Below are 24,987 nucleotides of genomic sequence, written 5' to 3'. Positions count from 1 at the left end.
CTGTGGAAGATAAAAAGAAGTAAAAGACATGATAACTGCCCCCAGTGGGACTTACTGTCTAATCAAAGAGATAAGATGCACATATAAAAACCACATATTGTGCCTTGTACTTCAATTCAACCAAGGCTTTCTGACAACACACACCTATTATCATGATAAAGAAGGCAAAGAAGACAAAACAATAGGTATGCCAGGAGAGCACAGAAACCACTCTGACCCCTCTCTACTTGGTTTAGGGAAGGATATACAGAGAGAAAATGGCCTAGAAGGAGAGCCAAATCCTGGAAGCAGGAATAAAGGGGTGGCTACAGGCAGGGCACAGCCAGAAGAGGGGTAAAGGCCTAAACTGGACATTCATGGTACATCTGCAAAGCTGCAGGTTGCCTCTTTGGCTGGATTGAGGAGATTAGGCTCAAAAGGCAGGCTATGCATGTAAGGATTTTAAAGAGACTGAATTTTATTTTTGTAAGGGAGGAGGAAGGATACTAAACAAAGTTTCTAAGTTTTAAATGTGGAAATATACTTTAAAAGTCTTATTGGCAATATCTTGAATGTATGAAGATAAAACTTTAACTTTTATCTATAGGATGCATTCCCTGCGTAACAATAATCATAACAAAATTATATTCAATACCTTGAGGAAAAAGGAAAAAAGAATGTTCATTTTGAAATTATACAATGGTATAAAAGGAGGTCACAAGATGTTGATAAGGAGTTAAATGAAGGGCTTTTAATTTTTAAAACATTAGAGGACAATCTATTCAACTAGATATTAGATGCAAAAAAAAAAAGTATGAAAAAGAAAGAGGCGGAGAAGGAAAGATAGCTTACAGCATATGGTGGGTCAAATGCTAACAAGATATTTATAAGAACACTATCAACAACAAATGCTGATTATTGCAAAATTAATCAAAGGTGGTCCACTAAACAAAGAAAGCCAGTTAGTGAGACAGTGAAAATTTGATAATGTTGTATAAGTTATACTTAAGGATAAAATGAAGAAAGTATTCTGAGAATGAAGGAAGATCAAGCTGCTTTAATTAAACATGGATATGGACCCTGAGGAAGTAGAAATGATTTATACCAAAGTGAGACTATTTGTGCACCCTATTGTAGATTTCAGCAATCCCTAAGATAATCAATCTACAATTACTCACTGCCTATTCTGCATCAGGAAAGATGTTGTCCCTGCTTTCAAACAACTAAATAGAACAGATAATTAAATGATTGTTCTCAAATGGTACTCATGGCCCAAGTCAAACTTCCTGTATTTCTGCTCTTTAAAAAAACTCAAAACTCAAATAAATTAAAGGGTTTTTTTTAAACTTACTTGTTGATCTTTGGTTTTTTCCACATATAGGGAAGCTTTAAGGGATAAAAGCCCCACAAACCTTATTTTAAAAGTACATTTCTTTCATATTACTATGGCATACATTTTTCTTTCCAAAAGCAATTTTACATCTTGTACCTTTAACATTTAATTGTTCTAATTACATTTCTGGTTAATAGAAAACTTGTAAAATCTTCATAAATTAGAAGAAACCTTAACAATCTGTGGCAGAAAGCTTGATGACATCTTTAATATGTAATTTTCTTATCTTAAAAGTTTAATACAGTGGAGTATAGCTTTTTTCGGTAATCCAAAAGAAACTGTTAAATTTATCAATAATAAATAAGCAGTTCTCTTTAGACAAAACTATAATCAGTGATTCTTACCCTAGCAAAAAGAAAAACAAAGATACCAGTTCCACCAATCTCGTGCAAAATGCCTTGCATAGTTTTACATTCAGTAGGCTGGAGATTCTTTAGATGATGAGTTTCTAATAAGATGCTCTGAACTTCTTTTGAGCTGAAGGGTCTTTGAGAGAGCTGAGTTTTCATCTGACCTTTAAGTCTAATCACTGGCTCATAGATGGTATACTGAGCAGGACAGTAAGTTGTATAAACAACTGAAAGACTTTCCTGAAATACAAATATTTTCCTTCAGTAACTAAACAAGTTAAAAAGTTATCAACTAGCAAACAGATATTTCAAAGTGAAAAGACACCCAACTAATCTTTTTATTTGTTTTAAAAAAGACAGGTAATACACTAAACAAAGATGAACATGAAAAGTAAGGCTGCTTCTCACAAAGCAGTTTCATTTAGCAGCGATCAATAGTACAAACCACAGCAAAGTTGAGGAGGATTCCAGCTCTGATCAGTTGTTTAGAATAAATACAAAATTATACTTAATATGAATAATAGCTAAGTCTTATACCACACACATTACATACCAGGCAGGCACTGTTCTAAGCACTTACAAATACTGGGAACTCTGGGCCAATTTACCTGAAATTTTTGCTTTGGATTTGCTTAAGGGTTGGCTACTCATTTAAAAGTGACTCTAAAGTAGATCTTTCTTTCTAACAGAATAAAATTCTAGACTGTCAGCACACCTAATGAAAATTAAATATAACTTTCAATATCTCTCCTATGTAAAGGATAGTCGCAATCAGCTTTTGGCTTCCTGTCAAGATTCTCTAAACTACTTTAAAAATTAAGGTAAGTTGGTTTATTTATTTATTTATTTATTGGTAGATGTAAGGTCTTGCTACATTGCCCAGGCTAGCCTCCCAAAGTGCTAGGGTTACAGCCATGAGCCACTGCACCTATCCAAGGTAAATTTTAAATGTATAATGTGCTTTGAGGTGGTTTCAGTGGTAGCTGCTGCCAACCCCAGGCTCAGGGAAGTCATACATATTCAGTGTCTTCTCACAGATGTTGGTGGGGGCCTTGGGCTTTGATCATTTATGACTCACAGCAATCAGACATACCACTCAGCATATTTGCACACTAAACCAATTACACAGTCTGTTATATATGATTAGGTTGGAAAATAAAGTTTCAAGCCTGTAGCAGTTTTAGTCAGAAACCTGACCCCGTACCTTGACACGAGGGCACCACCTCTCCCTGACCACTCTTTCATGACCTCATAACCTCCAAACTACTAAATCAGACTTCAAGAATTTGCTTTCTAGAAAGAGTTTTCACATAAAACCCTTAGAATTTTTATTTGTGATAATTTCTGTTGAGTTTTATCATGACCTATGCTCTTTCAGGAAAAATAAAAAAATTAGGGAAAATTTTTTTAAAAAAACAAGTGGATTAACCAAAAATTAGAGAACAAACACTGTGTGAGCTCGTTGGTTTCCCTAAAGCAGAGGTTCTCACAGTGTGGTTCCCAATCAGCAGCATCAGCATCACCTAGGAACTTACTAAAAATGTAAATCCCAGGGCCACACTTCAGACCTACTGAATCAGAAGTTCTGGCCCAGTGACCTATTTTTTTTTTTTTTTTTTTTTTTTGAGACAGAGTCTCACTCTCTTGCCCAGGCTAGAGTGCCGTGGCGTCATCCTAGCTCACAGCAACCTCAAACTCCTGGGCTCAAGCGATCCTCCTGCCTCAGCCTCCCGAGTAGCTGGGACTACGGTCATGCGCTACCATGCCCGGTTAATTTTTTCTATATATTTTTAGTTGTCCGATTAATTTCTTTCTAATTTTTAGTAGAGATGGGGTCTCGCTCTTGCTCAGGCTGGTCTCGAACTCCTGAGCTCAAACGATCTGCCCACCTCGGCCTCCCAAAGTGCTAGGATTACAGGCATGAGCACCGCGCACGGCCAGTGACCTATATTTTAACAAGCCCTCTGGGTGATTCTGATGCACAATCAGGTTTGAGAGCCATTCCTTAAAGCATGTTTTGTGAGGTTTTTTTGTTTTGTTTTTTTTTTTTTTTTTTTAATTGAAGCAGAGTCTCACTATATTGCCCAGGCTGATCTTGAACTCCTGGGTTCAAGTGATCCTCTCACCTAAGCTTCCCGAGGACCTGGGATTACAGGCACATGCTACCGTGCCCAAGCATGTTTTCTTAATGGTGAGACATTTGGGATGGGATCATCCTTTGTTATACAATAGTGCTCATGTACTATAGAGCATTTAGCATGCCTGGCCCTCACCCAATAACAATTGACAACCAGATCCCCCTGTAGCACCTCAACAAAAACAACAAGAAAAAATCCATTCCAAAACAGCAATCTCCTTCAAGTAAGAAATATCTCTGACCCATAATTGTACTTCTCATAAGAAGCAAGTAGGTATAAAATAAACTAAACCAATAAACTTACTACAGAAATATAATTTCAAGGAAAAGAGGATGTAAGTATAAAACCTGAAATATATTTTGAAGGAAGTTAGAGTTCTAAATTTTTTCAGAAAAAAATGTATTCTAAAAAAAGAAAATGTTAAGGAACAAAATGAAAAACTTTAGAAATTAATTTATAACTAATTACATATTTCAACAAATGTATCTACATACAGTTACTATAAAATTAAAACTTATTAAATTAAAACTTACAATCAAGAGACTAATGTCCACATCTCTCTTGGTCATAAAAAGTTCTCTGATTTGTTGACATTGCAGAATTTCCTTATTGATATATTTGGAGTAGTCATTGATTGGCTGGCCATATTTACATGGCATTATAGATGTGTGGTTGGGTCCACAAGCATATAGATAAAAGGCTTCTTGTGAACCAATCTTAGCTCCTGGATAGCATAAAAATAATGGTAGTTATTTAAAACACTCTGACCAGAATTTTTTATAAAAAGCAAGAAACCAAGAGTTATTTTTTTTGCCAGATTCTTTCAGTTGTTCACTATATTTTACAAAATTGATAAAACCTCAATTTCCAAATTGGTGTCATGAGAAAATAAGTTATGCCAACTATGATGGAAGATGAATTAATATATATAAAGGTAGTTGTGAAGCTTTGATAAAATAAAATTAAACAATTTCTATTTTCTCCTTAAGCCAGAAAACAGGTTTTTTGTTTTGTTTTGATTTACTTAATCAATGGAAAGTATATCTTGGTAAATTCCATTTTAAAATAAAATTTGAATTGATATCTTTATTCCTTCCTGTCTATTCAATAAACATTGCCTGAAATGCTATTATGTATCAGGTTTAATGAAATATTTTTAAAAATCATGTATTTCATTTTCTCCCTAAAATTTGATATTTGTATAGGATATACTAAAATTACAAATAAAAGAGACAATAAGCTTACTAGTCATGATACTGAATTTTCCAGGATTGTAAAATAATGTCTATTTAAGTTTCTCTTTTTTTGGAGGGAGGAGAGAGACATTTCTATATTAAATGGATATATCAATTGTAAGACATATCTAGATTATAAAAATGTTAAAATATTTAAAAAGTCTATCTTAGAATCTTATAAATACAGTACTTATTAAAACATAGATGTAGGAACAGAGATCAATATTTTAGCCAGGTTAATTCACTTAGTTTAATACTTATCAACTGGAAAAAGAAATAGAAATGCTTCAAAGGGGAAAATATACCATTGAAGAGGAGCAAATTTCCCAAGTCCCATTTTCCAGCCAATTGCAAAAACTCTTCTTGGGATGATAAACAATGGCCGATCATACAAAATGTTTTATTGCTATCAGATGACAAACTTGTTTTTCTTGGAAGCATAAAATCCAAAGTAACGTCAGGCTTCCTACGTTAAAAACAAAGTTAAATCAATGACTTGAGGGAGAACTAGTATTTTTAAAAATACTTCAAATATTTTTAAAGTATGAATGTTTAACAATGGGAAATTCTTGAATAATTTTGTTGGTTCAGTGTCAGATGGCTGGTGATGGGGAGGGAAAGGGGCTGATTCTGTTGTCTTTTGGGCAGAGGTGCTGGTGGTTTGCAAGCCACAGGAGTGGTAGCAGAACAGAGATACCTGATGAGCCCACAATAGGCCATGGGAAGTGTGACCGGACATTTGCTGCTAGTTTTCTTTGCCACTTGACTTCTGCATATGTATCTTCCTGGTTTACAGGTACAAACCAACCACCTTCTTACTTCCCCAACTCCCCCTAATTTTACAAAGAAGTCTCCCATCTTGGCACGTTTCCAAAAATTTTATGTCCTCTATGAGGGCTTCGAAGACTAATCAGAAAAACAAGATCACTTTTCCGAATTTTACTCTGTCTAGCCACTGAAATGTCAATGCTTTTTGCATTCTCTGTTTTTTCAGTGCTAAGTGATTACAGAGCTTTTGATTAGTTTCTTTTTCTTCATAGATAAAGGTTACAGGAATACTTACAGAGGACTTGAAAAGGTAAAGTAAGGCTTTCTCACAGAGAGACACACAAAAGCTAGGAGGACAACATCGACTAGTAAAACTTCAGAGTGCCAAGCCTCTACCTCTAGTTTAGGAATGTTTTAAACTCCATGGTAAGATAATAAGTGTAACCTATAAAGGCAAAGTCTAAATAAAATTTGTAAATAAGATGAAGACTTAGAATAAGCTAACATGGTTAGCTCTTAATAATAAATTCAACTTTCTATATATTTATTTTAAAACTTTTCCCTAAGGCTGTTTCATATTTAACATAAGAAAGTAACTGTTTTAACAGGAAATTTTTTAATAAAGGAAAGATGTGAGATACCTTCAATGACATGCTTCTCCTTGGACCAAATAAATGGCTGTGACTGAACCACTATTGCCACCTAGTGGCATTATGACTTAAAATATTAATAGTATTTTTAAAAAATTTTTTAAAATAATATTTTTAAGCATAAAAGAAAACTATTACAGGATGAATACAAAATGAATTCAACAAATATTAAGTATCTACTCTGTGCCATATAGTTATGCCATATTTATATGCTGTTCATCAAATAACAATTAATAGAAAGCATTAATGAGTCATTTTCAGTATCTTATGTATTATTTAAAATGGCCTCATGAAATGTATTCCTTTAGAAATTATTCTATAGCTCAACTGATGAAGACAGCACCAAATTTAAGTCAACAGAACAATATATTTGTCCTTGGTCACTTGCTCACTGCTCTGTTAACTGATGACATCATTAACTTGTACAGAGTGGCAAACAAATCCCTCAAAGGAATGTACAAATAAGTGGGTGGGTAAAAAAGTAAAAGAATATATGAATCAAGTGACTATGCTCACTAACTTCAGAACTGTGAAAATGGCAAAAATGTAATCTCTCATTCTGGACATGTCTAATAATTACTTTATGGTTCCTACACCTGTCACTTGACCTGAAGAAGAAAAAGGCTGGAGGGGCAGCATAGCATAGAGTTTCACAGCATGGACTCTATCCAGGGTCAGAATCTAGGTTCAAGTTTCAGCTCTGGCCCTTACTTATGGCATAACTTTGGCCAAGTCACTCCAGGTCTCAGTTGCCTCATATGTAAAATAGAGATAATAATATACCTACTTCACAGTGTTGTTGGAAGAATTAAATGAGATAATCTGAATAAAGTTGAGAGCTCAAGAAATTAAGAGGAGAAAGGAAAAAGAGGCTCTCTACATACAGCTCCAGCCCCAACTCCAACTGATTTAACTATAGGTTCTGGAAACCAATTTGATGATTGGCTGTAGCTGCCATTCTGGCTTAGGCAGGTGTGAAGATTCATACTAGATGGCATTTTATTTAGGATATGGAAATTAGGCTTTAATTATATATTTTCACATTTTTTTTAAATGAATAAAACAAAAGTGTACCTCCAAAGCTTGTTCTTTCCTGTGGCAAACACTGGGGACCAGCTACCCTAAAGCCACTCACAAGCCCCTGCTCCCTGCCTTCCTCTGTTAGTAAGCTAGACAGCTGTAAACAATGTCTGCACAACTGCCCAGCACAAAGTCTTCACTTAGTTTCCCCAGGCCTTTTTCTCTACCTGGAACACTCCTCCCACCTGCTCAGGGCAAGCTCCATTTCCTCCTTCAGGTCTCAGCTCTAATACCCTGTTCTTAGATAGGCCTTTGCTGATCCACCTATCTTAAGTATTAAACCTGATATTTTCTCTCTCAGAACCTGTTACCTTCACAATATTAGTCATAATTTGTAAATATTTAATTGTGTTTGCTTGTTTTCTGCTTCCTCATTAGACTGTGAGTTCCAAGAAGGCAGGGAAGGTGTTTGTCCTGTTTACCACTATCCTCCAAGTCTAACATAGCCACGTGCTTGGACAATAGTAATTCCTCAATAAATGTGAAGAATGAACAAATGAATTAATGAAAATAGATTAATCTGTTATTTCTTTCCTTTTCTTTTTTTTTGAGGCAGAGTCTCACTCTGTTCCCCGGGCTAGAGTGCTGTGGCATCAGCCTAGCTCACAGCAACCTCAAACTCCTGGGCTCAAGCAATCCTACTGCCTCAGCTGCCCGAGTAGCTGGGACTACAGGCATGCGCCACCATGCCCGGCTAATTTTTTCTATATCTTTTTAGTTGTCCAGCTCATTTCTTTCTATTTTTTTAGTAGAGACGGGGTCTCACTCTTGCTCAGGCTGGTCTCGAACTCCTGAGCTCAAAGGATCTGCCCACCTCGGCCTCCCAAAGTGCTAGGATTACAGGCATGAGCCACCACGCCTGGCCTAATCTGTTATTTCTGTGGTCCAATCTACTTTGAGGGATTTCTGAGAGAATTAGGAGGTAATGTATATAAAGCACCTAGCAGAAAGTCTGTAACATAGTAAGTATGTAATCTATTATGATCCATTTGACTAAATCTAGACTTATCTTGGCATTCAAAGCCTCCTGGCAGGTAGCTTCACCATGCCCATTCATTTTTCTTTCTCATTATTCAACTTAGACTCTTTGAGTCAGCTTGATCCTCTCCCATGCTCTACTGGTTCTGAATTCTGTATCTTCTTCCATGTTATTTCATTCATTAAAATACTTCCCAACTCTTACAAATCCAAGATATTTATAGTTCATACAGGGTTAAACTTTACATTAAGGTATTCCACAAAATGTTTCTTATTAACTTGGCCCACAATTCTCCTGTGCAGTAAAATCACTCAGTACTCTACCTGAATCTATCACCTAATATATTTCTCTCTAGTCATTCTAATTTATTTTGAAAGCTTAATTTAAGTTAGGTATTATCCTTATTAGCCATTTAATTTAAATAATTCTCTGTGGATTCACTTTTATAGCATACGGGCTTGAGGGACAAAATTATAGATTCTGTTTCTCTCTAATATAATTGATACAAATGTCTAAGTGTCCAGGTTTCTGCATGCTCCCCAAACCCAAATGTTAATTTTCAGCAGTTACTTCCAAGGGAGGTTTATTTGGTAGGAAAATGATAAATAGGAAAAAAATGTCCAACTCCTATGTTAATACATAATAAATTTTACCTACAGTTCTCTGTAATGTGTTTCAGAAGCTATAACAGACTAATTAAATTTAAAATTATAACTGAGATTAATATGCATTTTCTCACAATGCTTCATACCTCTGTCCAGAGACCCATATGGAGATTTTCCCATGAATATTCTTTTTCCCTTGGGGCTGCTGTAAGTAGGTAAGTACTAAATGTTGCCATTTGCTTGGGAGGAAAATATTCTCCTGTGATTCAACCTGTGCTAGTAAAACAGCTTTCATGTCATCATTTGAATCCATGCACACACTACAGAAAAAGAGAAAAGGCATAGGCTCAAAACATGAAAATTCTGACCTCGGTATTTAACACATGTATAGCAACTATAATTCTACATATTTAAGTGAGGTTAAAAATCAGTTCTATTTTTCTAAAAATTACTTGAAAAGTCAGTAATTCTTTTTTTTACACCATAATCTACTTAGTTATTTTATTATATTATTATCTCAATTCATGGACTAAAATAGATTAGGCTCATTGGCTGGTGTTAATAATTTAGGCAATAGTTTTCGGAATTCAGTTTGCAAAAAAATATTTATTATTACCGTTTATATAGTCATTGCCATTTTAGAAATTACTAATACAATGTAATACTTGGTTCATAGAAAAATTAATACAAATTATACATAAATGTCTAATTACCAGAAGTACTGGAGGTCTAACCTACTTTGAGGGATTACTGAAAGAATGAGATAATGTATATAAAGCACCTAGTAACATTTATAACATTTACAAAGCATATATGCCTAAATAACATTGATTTGTTTAGATTTGAGTTTTATATAGACAGTATCATATTATTCTTATTTACTTAATACAAATAGAAGACTTGTATCTATACCACTTAATAAATGAGATAGGGGGTAAAGGACAAGACAGCAAGGAAAATCCAAGCTTATTAGATATTGGCTATCAATTATCTATGCAGAAAACATCTGTTAATAACACTGTAAGACCATTGCAATTTGATAGAATATTTCAATAGAATAAGATTATAGTATTTGAGGCCGGGGCACGGCAGCTCACGCCTATAATCCTAGCTCTCTGGGAGGCCGAGGTGGGAAGATTGTTTGAGCTCAGGAGTTCGAAACCAGCCTGAGCAAGAGCGAGACCCCGTCTCTACTCAAATTAGAAAGAAATTAATTGGATACCTAAAAATATATAGAAAAAATTAGCCGGGCATGGTGGCGCATGCCTGTAGTCCCAGCTACTCTAAGGCAGAAGGATCGCTTGAGCCCAGGAGTTTGAGGTTGCTGTGAGCTAGGCTGACGCCATGGCACTCTAGCCCGGGCAACAGAGTGAAACTCTGTCTCAAAAAAAAAAAAAAAAAAAAAAGATTATAGTATTTGATCTAAAACCTAAAGAGAATTAACATAATCTATTTCAGACTTTACAGATTTTTGGATAGAATAATACACTGTTATGAAAGTATTATTAATAACTATTAGAATGTATTTTCTTTTTTAATAAGGCTTTTTCTTTTGCTGTAATGATTTTTATAAGCAGATTTCACATTAATGTTTCTTACATAAATTGTTTAAATACATGATTTATTCATGGGGAGTCGAAAATAATCAATACCGAAAGATAAAAGTGCCATTATGAGGATCAGCCCACACTTGGATCATCAATGCTTTGGATCCCAGGGAAATTATATGAATACATCCTTCTTCTATGAGTCTCTCACTAGGATTTATGTACTCTGCACCTTCTGGTCTGTCACTCTCTACAAGAAAAAGATGTTAACATGATCAGCAGAACAGTTCATAAAAATTAAGTGGAAAAGAGAATTTAGAAGAATACAAAGCATCGTTGTTCATTTGTAGTAGATTATTTACCCAGAATGTCTAAGCCTGACCTGTTGCAAACAACAATATTTCCAAAGTATAGATGTTAATTCTAAAAAAGCACAATAGGTGAAAACCTATAACTGAATGTTTTAAAAGTTATTAAATGGGCCAGGTATGGTGGCTCACACCTATAATCCCAGCACTTTGGGAGGCCCAGGTGGAAAGATCGCTTGAGCCCAGGAGTTTGAGACCAGCCAGGGCAACGTGGCAAGACCCCTATCTCTACAAAAAAAAAAAATTAGCCAGTTGTGGTGGTGTGTGCCTGTAGTCCTAGCTACTTGGGAAGCTGAGGTGGGAGGATTGCTTGAGTCCAGGAGTTCGAGCCTCCAGTGAGCTATGATTGCACCATTGCACTCCAGCCTGGCTGAAAGAGCAAGATCCTGTCTCTAAAAAAAAAAGTTACTAAATGTTTTAAAATGTATAATTGTGGGCATGACCAGATGATAATGTCACTGTGATTACCTATTACAATCTGTACCAAGCTTCTTTCATCAAATGGATTGGGCCACTATGACATCATTGACCCTGGTCCAGGGAACACACACCATTGTCAATGCCTCATACTACCAAAAGTCCTTCTGTAATTATCACAGTGGTACAATTTTTAAAACTTGATCATATTAAAAATCTTTTCAGAAAAATGTAGTGTTTGAATATATTCATTATTTAGATTCCCTGGTGAGTGATCTTTGAATGTAATTGCTAAATGATTCTGAAACACTACATTAATGTTTCTTTAAGGCAAGCAAAGATAAATGCTTACAGGCTTTGGGCTATCTGGTCAGCCTGACTCCTCTTCCTCACCATTTAAAACCCAGAACTACCTGAAAATGTATGGTGAACTACCTGTTATTACAATGCATGTGACTTTATAGAAAGCTGTTATGATATACAAAAATACAAAATGCATGTCCAAAGTCTCAGGTTTTTAGAGAAGATGAACATTACTAGTTACTAGATTGTATATATATCATTAGTTGCCATTTTTCAACAGGTAAAACCACCACCAATTTTTAAAACTACTCCCCCCAGCAATAACAATATCCCTAAAAAAGAAGAGTTAAAGTAACTTATTATTTTGAGGACTACTGCCCAAGATACAATATACAGAGAGAATGCATATCTGATGTGACATTTAAAAAATGTCTACATACCAAATTTGAATTTGTACAAATAAAAGACTAGGACAAAAATCAGTGTGTACCTAAGAACTATAAGAATATTACAAATATTTCTTAACTTAATGCTCACAAAAATCTGACTAGGAAAATATTATGGGGTGATAGAATTGAGATGCTGAGAGGTTAAAAAACTTGCTCAAAGGCATACAGTCTGTTGACAAAAGATGTGATATCACTGCAATATTTTTTTTATCTCTCTTCAAAAATTTTTATATATGTCTACTATTTTTATATGTTTTAGTGTTTATACAAAATCATCTTTCTAAAATAAGTTTTCTAATACATCTTTAAAAGAAAATATTAAAAAATTTCCAATATTTACTTTTCTCAGGTCACTGCGTATATTTGTTCATTTTATAAGAGACTGTTTACATTGTGATTGCCCCCATTAAAATATGAGAAAGCAATCTGCACAGCTTATAGTATGGTCATGATGTTTAAAAGCTCTGTAATTAAATAAAGGTGGGTTTGAATCCCTTTTCATCGCTTACTATTAATAGTTATATAAGCTGGTCATGCTGCTTAACTTCATCTAAAAATACAGATAGTATGAGCACCTACTGACTTGTTAAAATGCTCCCACGCAGAAAGTGCTCGATATACATTAGACAGCATCATAACCAATGCTATCACATGCAGGGCTATCACTTCTTAGGTGGCAAAATTCAATTCCCAAAAGAAAATTCTATTACTACTTGAAACATTACAAATTATCTACTGAGATTAAAAAGGAAATGTGTCTATAAAAAAATGGATCCAGAGCTCCAACTGCAGATATCAGGTGACATCTCCCACCATTTCAATCTTCACAGTGTCATTAGGGATTTTTCCTTTCCTTCCATCCGTAGGTCAGTGGAAATTAGACACTAGTGAAGGCCTGGTGTTCTAAAACAGAGGTTCCAGTGGGTAAGATTTGTGGAATGAAGAGTTATTGAGGCCTGTACTCCAGGTACATGTAAAACCCTAAACATATCTTAATTCAGTCATTTTATTCTTTCGATGGACCCTAAGAATTATCCTACCTACTTTACTTCCCACCACCATAAACTTCTTTTTAATGAATAGTTTCTTCCTGTCCTAGGCGTATGAGTAACAAGATTTAGTTTCCCAGCAGTATAATAACAATTCTTCAGTTATAGAAAGAACTGGAATAACATTTATTCTAACTTTGGAGAATGGCTGATCCATTTAAACACTCTTTAACAGGAACGAGGAAAGGGCCACTGAGGTAACACACAGCATGAGAAGAAGAGTTTGAAATAAAAGAAAGACGAAATGGGGGCTGACTAACAGGGGTCGGGAAACAGGTAGCAGAAAGAAAAGTGGCTACAGGGTTTTATCCTTTCCTTTTCTAACATCAAGAGCCGCCTGCATCCAGTAATGAGACCAGGAAAGAGGCCAGAAATAGGGCTGATGACCCCAGCAGAAGTTGAAATGTGCTGACCACCCCACCTTCATAAAAGACAAAAGTAGAGAGAAAAAGGAGAGTCAAGGTCATCTGACAACTCAGGCTTTGGAAGTCAGGACCTACAACCACTAAGTAAGGCATCTAAGGGGAAGAGCGTGTTCAGAGCAAGTTAGAACATTGCTATAGTCTTAGTGCTCAACCAAAATTGCTGTCTGGAAAATCTTTGTGTACAAATCTGATAACCCCGTCATCATACCTGTGCCATCAAAACTGCCATCTCGTAAAATTAATGATTTGTTTCTTTTCTTTATCTTCTTTCCTTTCTCTGTGGTATTCTCAGCTTCATGGATACACTCCACATTAAACCACAGGGAAACACTGAAACCTTCTGACAGGTGTGGCCAGCAGTTTTGCCCCAGCAATGGCAAGTGGATTGGGGCTATGTGCCAAGAGGAAAGCAGCCGATGGGGAAAACTTCCTCTATCAGCCTCTTTCTTGCTCCGTGAAACTCGTGCTCTTCTCAGTAAACCCATGGCTTTACTGTTCAGAATTCCAGGACACTTTTGTGATGAAACATCATTGCTTAAATTTGGGGTATGCAGTAAAGGGAAGGTTAGATACTGTGAAGGGCTCATAGTATTACCACTTTCAATAATTTTCAGAATACCCAGAAGAATAATTTTCTAGAGAAAAAGAAAAACAAATAAAACTTTATAATCATGCTGCAAGGTACATGATAGTCTTGAAATTCAGGTTATAAATGCAAATACAAACATACCCACACACATGAGCATTCTTATTTAAATACCTTCCTATCTACCAAATCTTTAAAATTTTCATTTTTGTGTAGTTGAGATAAAATATGAAACAGAGATTTCATTCTTAAAATACGTAATCTCTTGTGTTTAATTTGTTTCATGTTCAGATGTTTTTATGGTACAAATCTAATGTCTGTGAGTTGGTTTTAAGCATTATGAATTAAATATGATACTTATATCAGTAATCATTTCTTCCAAAGAAGGATGCTTACTTCTGAATAAACTATGGTTCTTCTCTCAATTATTTTAAAATCAGGGATATAACCAGAGATCTTACAAATTCTCCAGATTTCTGAATGATACTATTGCATTCCAGACTTCATAAAATTGAGTGCTCAATTATTTTCCAGCTTATTTCACATGCTTTTTCATAATCAAGTAAATTTTCCTTTATCAGTGTTTGGCAATTGAAATAAGGTTTTATTTCAAATTACAAGTTTTCAGTTAAACTGAAATGTAGAATTTATAGAAAATATATGAAGAAATGAGCATTTAATTAAAGAGCAGAACAATGACTAGGAGAGATAAGGAAAAAAGCAGAAAAGATTAACCTAGTACAATGCCCTATGCATGCATAAAATAACATCTGATGTTGATTACAACAATGAGAAATACACTCAGAAGAAGTAAGAGAAGCATTCCATAAATAAACAGTTCTTGATGATCTACACTAGCAGTTTTTAACTTTTGTTTCACAGAGCTCCCTCAGGGTCCTCCGTACTGGAGAGGGGTGGTAAAGTAAGCAGAGCTCTGGAACATCCATTCCTGCTTCAAACAAAACAGCTCCAAAGTTTTCTGTTTTACTTGCTTATGCTTCTAGCCAAGATTTCACTATAAAAATGGGTTTCCCAGCAAAGAGCAGTCTAAAAGCCACTAAGCTACACCAATGGAAAAAAGTGTAGAAGATGTATGAAGAGTGGATAATGATTTTTTAGAAAAGCACAATCCCTAAGATGGTTATGATTATTCGTAATTAAGTTCTCTTCAGTAATTAAAATTACTTGGCATTTCTTAAGCACAAAATTAGGGATAAGGTGTGTTAAAGGGACTATGATCCCAATGATACGTCTGGTTAGTCAAAATCAAAGTGAAATGGTTGAAATATGTGCTAATAATAAAATAATTGAGAATTTCACACATAATAATACAAAATTGACTATACAACTGCCACATCAAAATAAAGAGCTTAGACATTTCCAAATAATTACAAATACATTCTATTAAGGTACCAGTGAAAAATGTAAAAATTATAGCATATTTACTGTACAAGGAGATTTCTCCAGAAATATTCTCAAAAGAAGGATTAGCTCTTCTGAACATGTTCTTGAACTCATCAAAGATACCAAAAGATCCACCAATACTCTCTGGCATGCTAAATTAAAGAAAGAGGGAAAAAATTAAAACTAGCATATATTTGATTAAAGGAAATAAGCAATTTCATTGAAAGCAAACACTACTGTAACATCCTAAATGGATTATAAAAAATCTAGTACAGTAATCACAAAATTTGCTGAGGAAATAGCAATATAACTAAATGCAAACCAACCAACCGTCAAAAACAACAAAACCACTTTTCTTAAAGATTGGTTAGCTACAAGTAAACTAAGGGCATTCCTTAAAGAAGCATAAATCAACACAGTATTTGTTAAATTAAGTTGATACCACTCCCATACCACAAAATAGTCTGTTATCTTCTCATCTTGAAAATGTTTAAAGTATAACTATCACTTTCTAAATGTAAAATTAGATAACAGGAAATAAAAGTGGAAACATTAACAATTATTTACTTGCTTAAATAGCACAAACTATTTAGTTTGAACATTTTCTTTATTCTACCATGGGTTTACCATAAAACATAAATGGTAGTACATAAATTCATAAAATTATTTAAAGTAAAATAATAACTAATATTGGTAGAGCACATTATGGAGTTCAAAGTATTTTTACATGCATTATCTCAGCTGACTATCACAAAAAAAAATCCTGCAAATTCAACATTATCTTCACTTTATACACAACAAAAATAATCCTGATGTAAAACTCGAGATGTATCTTAAAAGACTGGTAGTTTGGTAAGACTTGAAAGTTAAAGAATAGAAGCCATGTTTAAGTAACGTATTTTGTAGACGCAAAGAGCTGATGCAGTAATATAACAGTAGGTATATCTGAAAAGACTATTTGCAACAAGACTACAAAATAGCATGAATCCTGTAAGTAATATGAATCCATGAAGGGTTTTGAATAGGAAAGTAATGTGATCAAAGTAAAAAATGTATGTGCTTGGGTTTTTTTTTTTTTTTTTTCCAGCTCAAAACTGATAGGTTCCAGTTCAAAATAGGGGAATGAATACATATACTTGCTTCTGTGTACTACTAAAAACTCACTGCACTGAAGTACAGAATTTTTATAAAAAGGAAGAAACCCATAACGGGAAGAAAAAAAAAAAAAAAGGGAGGGAGCAGTAGGGCATATCAGGTAAGAGATTTAAAAATATTTCTTGAAGAGGAAAAGTAGTTGGATAAAAAAGAAAGCCACAGTCTAGAATTCCTTTGAATTACAAGGAGTGTCAGAGCAGTGGGGAGCCAATCTGTCCACCCAAAGTCTGGTGAAGAAGTGAGAGTGTGGCTGACAACACAGGGATTAGTGACAGATCTATCTGTGAATATCCACCTCCCTCCCTGTTTCTCAGTAGAAAGTACAGACAGCTTAGCTTTCATTTTGAGGCCAAAAACATGATAACTCTTCTCTAAAGAAATGGAATGGATTGCCAGGCAAAAGCTCAGACATATAGTGGGATGTTAGCATCGGTGCTACTGAGTATAACTGTACAGTCTGCAAACTGGTCAACTTGTCTAATCAAAGGGAAAAATCTAGACTGAAATAAAGCCTGAATGCTGTTCATTAAGCCATGCATCCTGGTGTTGGGATGTGTTGCCTGGATAAAGAAAGGAATACCTTTTTCTTAGTGCAAAGATACTATTTGTTAGCCAAGCTCTACATGTGGAAGATGTATTTTTCTAATGAATGCAAAGTGCCACATGGGGTAATAGTGGCCCTGATGGTCCCCCAAAGTAAAGTTCTCTTCATTAGGGTATTTGGGGAGCCCCCTAATCTTCCACTGGCACATCCACACAGAGCTCTTCAACAGAATATCCATTCAGGAAAGAGGTCGAAAAGGAGAACAAATTCACTTTCATAATATTATAGGAACTCTCCAACAGTTTTTTAAAATGTAAATGGGTTAAAAAGGCTGATAAAAATATTAGAGAATCAGCAGTCTAAAATAGAAAAATTGAGATATAAAAAACAAATAAATTGATAAACTGAATCCAAAGGAAAAAGACAAAATTTAGGGGATGGAAAAAACTTTAAAATATTCATTATGTAACCAGATATATATATAAGAAGACACTATAGCCTTGTATGAAAAAGGAATAACCAGAAAAAATCAAAGAAAAAAGAACTCTTAAATATTAAAATATAATTACCAAAATTAAAAATTAAATAACAGGTTGGATTACAATTGAAGAAATTTCCCAGAATATAGTACAAAAAAAGAGAAGTAGACAATATGAAAGGTAAGACACATACAAGATTAATCCAGAAAGCCCAAGATTACAATTAGAATTTAAGGAAAAATATAGAAGTTACCCTGTCCAGGAATAAAAAAAAAAAAGGAAGAAAGAAAAGAAAAAGAATTAAAAAAATATATATATTAGAAAGAAAAAAAAGAGCAAAGAAAATGGAGAGGAGAAAATTATTTTAAAAATGATAAATGTTTGTGTCCTTCCCATATGACACAAAAGCAAAGCAACAAAAGCAAAAATAAATAAATCTGACTTTATCAAAATAAAAAAAATGTACTTCAAAGTAAACCATTAATAAAGTGAAAAGACAACTCAAAGAATGGGAGAAAATCATATATCTAATAAGAGACTTGCATCTAGAGTATATTAAAAACTCTTACTACTCAGCAATAAAAGCACAAATCACTTAATTTAAAAATGGGTAAAGGATTTGGATAGGTATTTTTCCAAAGAAGATATACAAATAGCCAATAAGCACACTGCTATGGTGTGAATGTTCACCTCCTCTAAAACACATGTTGAATTTTGGTTACTGCTGTGGTGGTGTTAGGGGGAGGGACCTTTAGGAGGTGATAAGGCTCTGCCCTCATGAGTGGGATAGATGTCCTTAATTGAGGGAGAATTCAGCCCCTTTTTGCCTCTTTGCCCTTTCACCTCTGCCATGTGAAGATGCAGCAAGAAGACCCTTGCCAGATGCCAGCACCTTGATCTTGGACCCCCAGCCACTAGAATTAGGAGAAAATAAATTTCTGTTCCTTATAAATTATCCAGTCTGGGCCGGGCGCGGTGGTTCACGCCTGTAATCCTAGCTCTCTGGGAGGCCGAGGCGGGCGGATTGTTTGAGCTCAGGAGTTCGAAACCAGCCTGAGCAAGAGCAAGACCCCGTCTCTACTAAAAATACAAAGAAATTAATTGGACAACTAAAAAGATATAGAAAAAATTAGCCGGGCATGGTGGCGCATGCCTGTAGTCCCAGCTACTCGGGCAGCTGAGGCAGTAGGATTGCTTGAGCCCAGGAGTTTGAGGTTGCTGTGAGCTAGGCTGACCACCACGGCACTCACTCTAGCCCAGGCAACATAGTGAGACTCTGTCTCAAAAAAAAAAAAAAAAAAAATTATCCAGTCTGTGACATTCTGTTATAGCAGCACAAAATGGACTAAGAAACACATGAAAATATGCTTAACATTATTAGTCTTCAGGGAAACACAAATCAAAACCACAATGAAATACCACTTCATAACCACTAGGATGGATATAATAAAAGAGACAGATAATAACAAGTATTCGCAAGGATGTGAATAAATTAGAACTCTCATACACTGATGGTAAGAAGGTAAGATAGTGCAGTCATTTGGAAAATAGTCTGTCAGTTCCTCAAATGGTTAAACATAGAGTTACCATATGACCCAAAATAAATGACCCAAGAGAAATGAAAACATAAATTCACACTAAATCTTATACATAAGTGTTCATATTAGTATTACTGATAATAGCAAAAAATGGAACAGTCCAATTGTCTATCAACTGATGAGTGAATCAATAAAATGTGGTATATCCACACCATGGAATGTTATTCAGCCAAAAAAGAAAAGAAAGGGGGAAAAGGAAAAGCAACTTTACAGTGGAGAAGCTAGACAAACACTACTTAATACAAGTGATCAAGGTCAACATCAATAGTCATAAATCATGTTAACAGTATGTGCCCTTGATATGATGCAATAAAAATGGTACTTTATTTCTATGATCTTCCTCCCAAAAGTCCAGTGTAATCATGATTTTTGATAAAGGTGCCAAGACCAGTCAATGGGGGAAAAAAGGACAATCTTTCAACAAATGGTGCTAGGAAAACTGGATATCCACATGGAGAAGAATAAAGTTGGGTCCTTAACTAACATCATATACAATATTAACTCAAAATGGATTGAGGACCTAAATGTAAGAGATGAAACTATAAAACTCTTAGAAGAAAGCTTAGGATTTTTCCATAACATTGGATTTATCAATGATTTCTTGGATATGACACCAAAGGTACAGGAAGCAAAATAAAAAAATAGACAAATTAGAGTTCAAAATGAAAACTTCTGTACATCAAATGATACCATCATGAGAGTTAAAAGGCAAACCACAGAATGTAAGAAAAATATTAGCAAATCACATATCTGTTAAGGAATTAATATCTAGAATATGCAGAGAACTCCTAAAACTCAACAAAAAAAAATCCAATTTTCAAAAATAAGCAAAAAGCTTGAAAAGACATTTCTTCAAACAAGATATATAAATGGCCAATAAGCACATGAAAAGATGCTAAAATCACCAATCGTTAGGGAAATGCAAATCAAAATCACAATCAGATAGCACAAGAAAAATATCAGATAACTTCCAATAAATGGTCATTCTTTAATATACCTGACCAGTACACCTCAAAATTGTCAAGGTGATCAAAAACAAGAAAAGTCTGAGAAATTGTCACAGCTAAGAGGTGCCTAAGGAGATATGCCAACTAACTATAATGTGGTATCTTGGATAGGATTCTTGAGGAAATTTGAATAATCTATGGACTTTAGTTAATAATACATCAATACAGGTTGATCAATTATAACACATGTATCATAAAAACTTAGATGTAATAATGCAGAAACTGGCAGGGAGGGGTATAATGTGGGAACTCTCTATACTATCTGTTCAATTTCTCTGTAAACCTAAAGCTGTTCTAAAAACTAAAGTCTATTAAGAAAAACAAAAAAGTAATCCATTCAAAATAAAAAATAAAATGAACTAAATGATAAAAAAAAAAAGAACTGAAGTGCTAAAACATGTTACAACATAAGTGAACGCTTAAAACACACTATGGGAAAGAAACCAGTCACAAAAGAACATACATTTCATTTATATGAAATATCCAGAATAGGCAAATCTATAGCGACAGGAAGTAGATGAGTGACAGCCAAGGGCAGGGGGATCTCTGTGGGCAGGGTTAAGGGGAAATAGGAGGTAATTGCTAAAGAATACAGGGTTTCTTCTGGGGGTGATGAAATGTTCTAAAATTGATTGTGGTGATGGTTGCACAACTCTGTACATACAATAAAAAATACTGAACTGTACACTTTAAATGAGTGAGTTGTATGGTACACGAATTACATCCCAATAAAGCTGTTAGTAAACAATAATGGAATAGAATTTCTCAGAGCGAAGATGGAAATAAGTCTTCAGATCACAAAGGTTCACTAAGTGCCTAGCGCAACAAATAAAAATATACCCATACACTAAATACATAAATGGGGGAAAAGAGAAAGCTTTCCTTACAGGACAATCTCAATTAATAAACACAGAAGGAATGAAGAAAATATAAAATCAATATTTGGTAAATATCACAGCATTAACTGTTTCAGTCAAGAATCATCAATAGATGTTAAAATTAGTGAGTTAAAGTATGACAAGAAAAAGGATATTTACATAGTCTCAAGTTATCTCCCCACAAGATACTTATTAATTATAAAATGAAAATAATAACTTTAAAATGGAGAAACCTGGCAGATACATGTGATCAAAGTTAACATCACCAGTAATAAGATCTAGATATCATAAATCCTTTGACATGATGCACTCAGAAGGACCCAAAATCACTTCTGAGTATTCCTACCAAAAAATGTATTAATATAACCTGAATTTAATCACAGAGAAACATCAGAAAAACCCAAATCAGTGTTTCATATATGTTAGCCTTAATTCTCTAACTAGAATTTAGGTTTCTTGTGGATAGAAAGCATATCATATATTAATTATGAATTTGTCAAATGTCTGAGGAAGTACTAGGTAGAGAGTAGACAATCAACATCAGATACGGCACCAACACAGTGTTTAGACTGGGTTACAATCCCCGCAATGCCACTTCTATGCATATGCCCCTGAACAACTCAATCCCTTGGAATCTAGATTGTCCTCTCTATAAAGATGCTTACATCATGTCTATTTCATTGGGTGGACCTAAGAAACAAATGAGATGATTACATATAAAGACACTTTTGAAATCACAGGGCACCATGCCAATGGAAACCATTATAATCAACTCTTCACATAAAATAATTGCAAAACTATTGTTTAAAACTAACAGTTTCAACTCACCTTGAAAATCAGAATCAGCCTGTGATAAAATACTCAAGAACCCTCCTAAAAGATTTTTCACAGTTCCCTGAAGATTAAAAAACAAAATGTAAGAAATTAAATTTCTCACCCTCACAGAAGCATGAAGGAATCATAATGTCATAATAAATTATCTGAGGGGGGGTCTACTGTATAAATATTTATGTATTTTAAAATAACTGGAAAGAATACTATGTGTAGGATTACATATAATTTTTGTTTTCTTTTTATACTGTTTCTGATTTTCCAAAACAATAGGCACATACTAAAATTACATGCAATTTTAAAAATATTACCCATTCTCAGAAACATATTCATTACTGGCGAGGCCAATGACAACATTAATTTTTTATGCTACTTTAGAGAACTATAGAATTAAAAGATTTTGGAATACCATTTATAGGTAAAAACACACCTAAAGTACTATAAAAGATTAGTAGTCAATCATCTCAATTTTCAGACAAGTTGGGTTATACATAAGGAGATGTGTTTTTAGGGCATGAGTCTGATAAATATTGATCACATTTAACTAAATATATTTTTTACCTGTTGCATGAGCAGAAAAATATTCTTTTCTTTCTGCCTAATAATTTTCAAAAAACTCTCAAATACATGAGCAAGCACATCAAGTTTGGCTTTACTAGCAGAAAGCAAATTTAATTCCAGAATACAAATCTCAGGATATATTATTTCTCCTTGAGTGGGGTTTTCAGGTAAGACATTTGGACTGCTTGATGCACTAAAACCTTCTGTTTCAGACTTTACATCTACCCCTGGAAAGGGAAAAAGAAAAAATTATTTTTATTCCCTAAACATTGACTATTTCATACTTTATTCATCATTTTAGATCTAGGGTGGCAAAGTGCTATCTAAAAGATGCTCACAAAACCTTTTCCTACAACATGACACTTGATTATAATATGTAGCCTGAATAATCAAGTCTTATGGATATTTTGAAGATTAATAAGCAGCCTTAAAAGTAATTTTGAGGCCGGGCGCGGTGGCTCACGCCTGTAATCCTAGCACCCTGGGAGGCTGAGGCAGGAGGATCGCTTGAGCCCAGGAGTTTGAGGTTGCTGTGAGCTAGGCTGACGCCTTGGCACTCGAGCATGGGCAACAGAGCAAGACTCTGTCTCAAAAAAAAAAAAGTAATTTTGATCTTCAACAGAACTACAAATATTAGCAACAGTCATTTTTATAGACATGGGATACAGATTTAACACATCCCTCCTGAAGTGACTGGGGGAAAAAACTGCCCCAAACTTTCTGACCCCAAAATACCTAAATCACAATGTAGTTCAATGTGCCTGTCCATATTGCTTGAAAATAGTAAGCTTGGCTATTGGATGGATGAATTCTCAACTTTGTCTTTTTCATAAGTGAGAAACAGACCCTGTTTTACTGAATATTACATTTTGGAAAATTTGACTAATATGATCTTTTAAGACTGCTACACTCTTAAAAGAAGTTCATATAGTTAAGAAATTTATAAATTTCTTGACATCTGCTTAGCAAACATAAAACATAAAAAAAGAGGAAACCCACAATTATAAAATTAAATCCATACTATGATAAAATTGTACTATAAGAAAACCACCATTAAGCCAATAGCTTTTTGAAAGGCAATAGCCATGGGTCCATCAAGTCCTTTAAGTAAGATATCAGTGATTATTCCCATTTACTGGATGGGAAAGAGAAAATCAGCTGTAAGGAAGATAAACTACTGTAAACTCAGTAAAGACTCATAGTACTGGGACATTCATAAGACCAGCATATAACAAGATGGAGCCTTCCCAGAAATATCTTGGCTGTAATCAATCCATCTTTTCCATTCTACCCAAGTTTTAAACCCAGAGACAAAGAAAGGATCACATGCAATGCAGTTCCATCCTAAGGTCAAGATGGGCTGTGGTAAACTAAGAAGAAATCGATGCTGCAGCATCCTTGGATGTCACAGAAAGATGTTCTGCATTCCCTATATTATTTAGTCTTTATAACAAACTGCCTGAAATGCTCTTCCTGACAGTGTTCATCTGGCTAGCTTGTTTTTATTCAGGCCTCAATGTAAACATTGCCTCTTTAGAAAAGACTTCACTCACACCACCCGATCATTATTACTATTATATCACCTGATTTTATTTTCTTCAGACTATTTATTTCTAGTATTGTTACTCTTTCACACTAGAATATATATGAAAGTGGGGAATTTTTATTTTATCCCATGTTTTTAGGCATTCAGAAAATGTTCATAACAAGATACATCTCATAATTGCATATACAAATGCTGGAATTTTTTGTGAAGATCAAGCAAGATAACATAACACACTTTTTAAATTGGAAGGCAATACAAAATCCTAAAGTAGTATTATTATGAACCACTTTGCTATTTAACAATGTGACTTGCAGATCCAGAGATAAGCGCATCAGTGATATTTTACCATCATCCCAGGTTTCGCCACCCTCAGGATTGCTTTCACTATCTGCTTCATAACCTTCTTCTTCAACTAAAAGTTTAAAACTACAACACTGAGAATCCTCAGCTTCTTCTGAAAAATCACCAGGCTGGGATGACAGTTCTTCCTCAGATTGATGACTCTGTAAGATCAGTGTAATTCAAAGGTAAAAGTTGTAACATTTGCTCATTTTTAGTAATAGAATATTTATTACTCAAAGTCATATTAAGGACAGCTTCAATATTTTCTTAAAGAAAAAAACCATAGTAATCAATATTAATCATTATAAATTATGAAATTCA

General features: G+C 34.5%; 1 protein-coding gene across 1 annotated transcript in view; it reads right to left on the bottom strand.

Moving 5' to 3' along the window:
- LYST (lysosomal trafficking regulator) overlaps nt 1-24,987 on the bottom strand; it is a 155,321-nt gene that overhangs the window by 107,472 nt on the left and 22,862 nt on the right. The window contains exons 6-15 of the mRNA XM_012660158.1: nt 24,671-24,827; nt 22,779-23,005; nt 22,215-22,281; nt 15,768-15,877; nt 13,944-14,370; nt 10,830-10,974; nt 9,324-9,497; nt 5,401-5,561; nt 4,394-4,584; nt 1,717-1,962 (exon numbers count right to left, since the gene is read on the bottom strand). Of these exons, the coding sequence (XP_012515612.1) occupies nt 1,717-1,962; nt 4,394-4,584; nt 5,401-5,561; nt 9,324-9,497; nt 10,830-10,974; nt 13,944-14,370; nt 15,768-15,877; nt 22,215-22,281; nt 22,779-23,005; nt 24,671-24,827 (1,905 nt within the window). The remainder of the gene's footprint in view (nt 1-1,716; nt 1,963-4,393; nt 4,585-5,400; nt 5,562-9,323; nt 9,498-10,829; nt 10,975-13,943; nt 14,371-15,767; nt 15,878-22,214; nt 22,282-22,778; nt 23,006-24,670; nt 24,828-24,987) is intronic.

This window comes from Propithecus coquereli, unplaced genomic scaffold, assembly GCF_000956105.1.
Source record: "Propithecus coquereli isolate 6110/MARCELLA unplaced genomic scaffold, Pcoq_1.0 Scaffold66, whole genome shotgun sequence".
Taxonomy (NCBI): Eukaryota; Metazoa; Chordata; class Mammalia; order Primates; family Indriidae; genus Propithecus; species Propithecus coquereli.
Note: the sequence above shows the minus strand (reverse complement) of the source record. Positions and strands in the feature narration are given on the sequence as shown.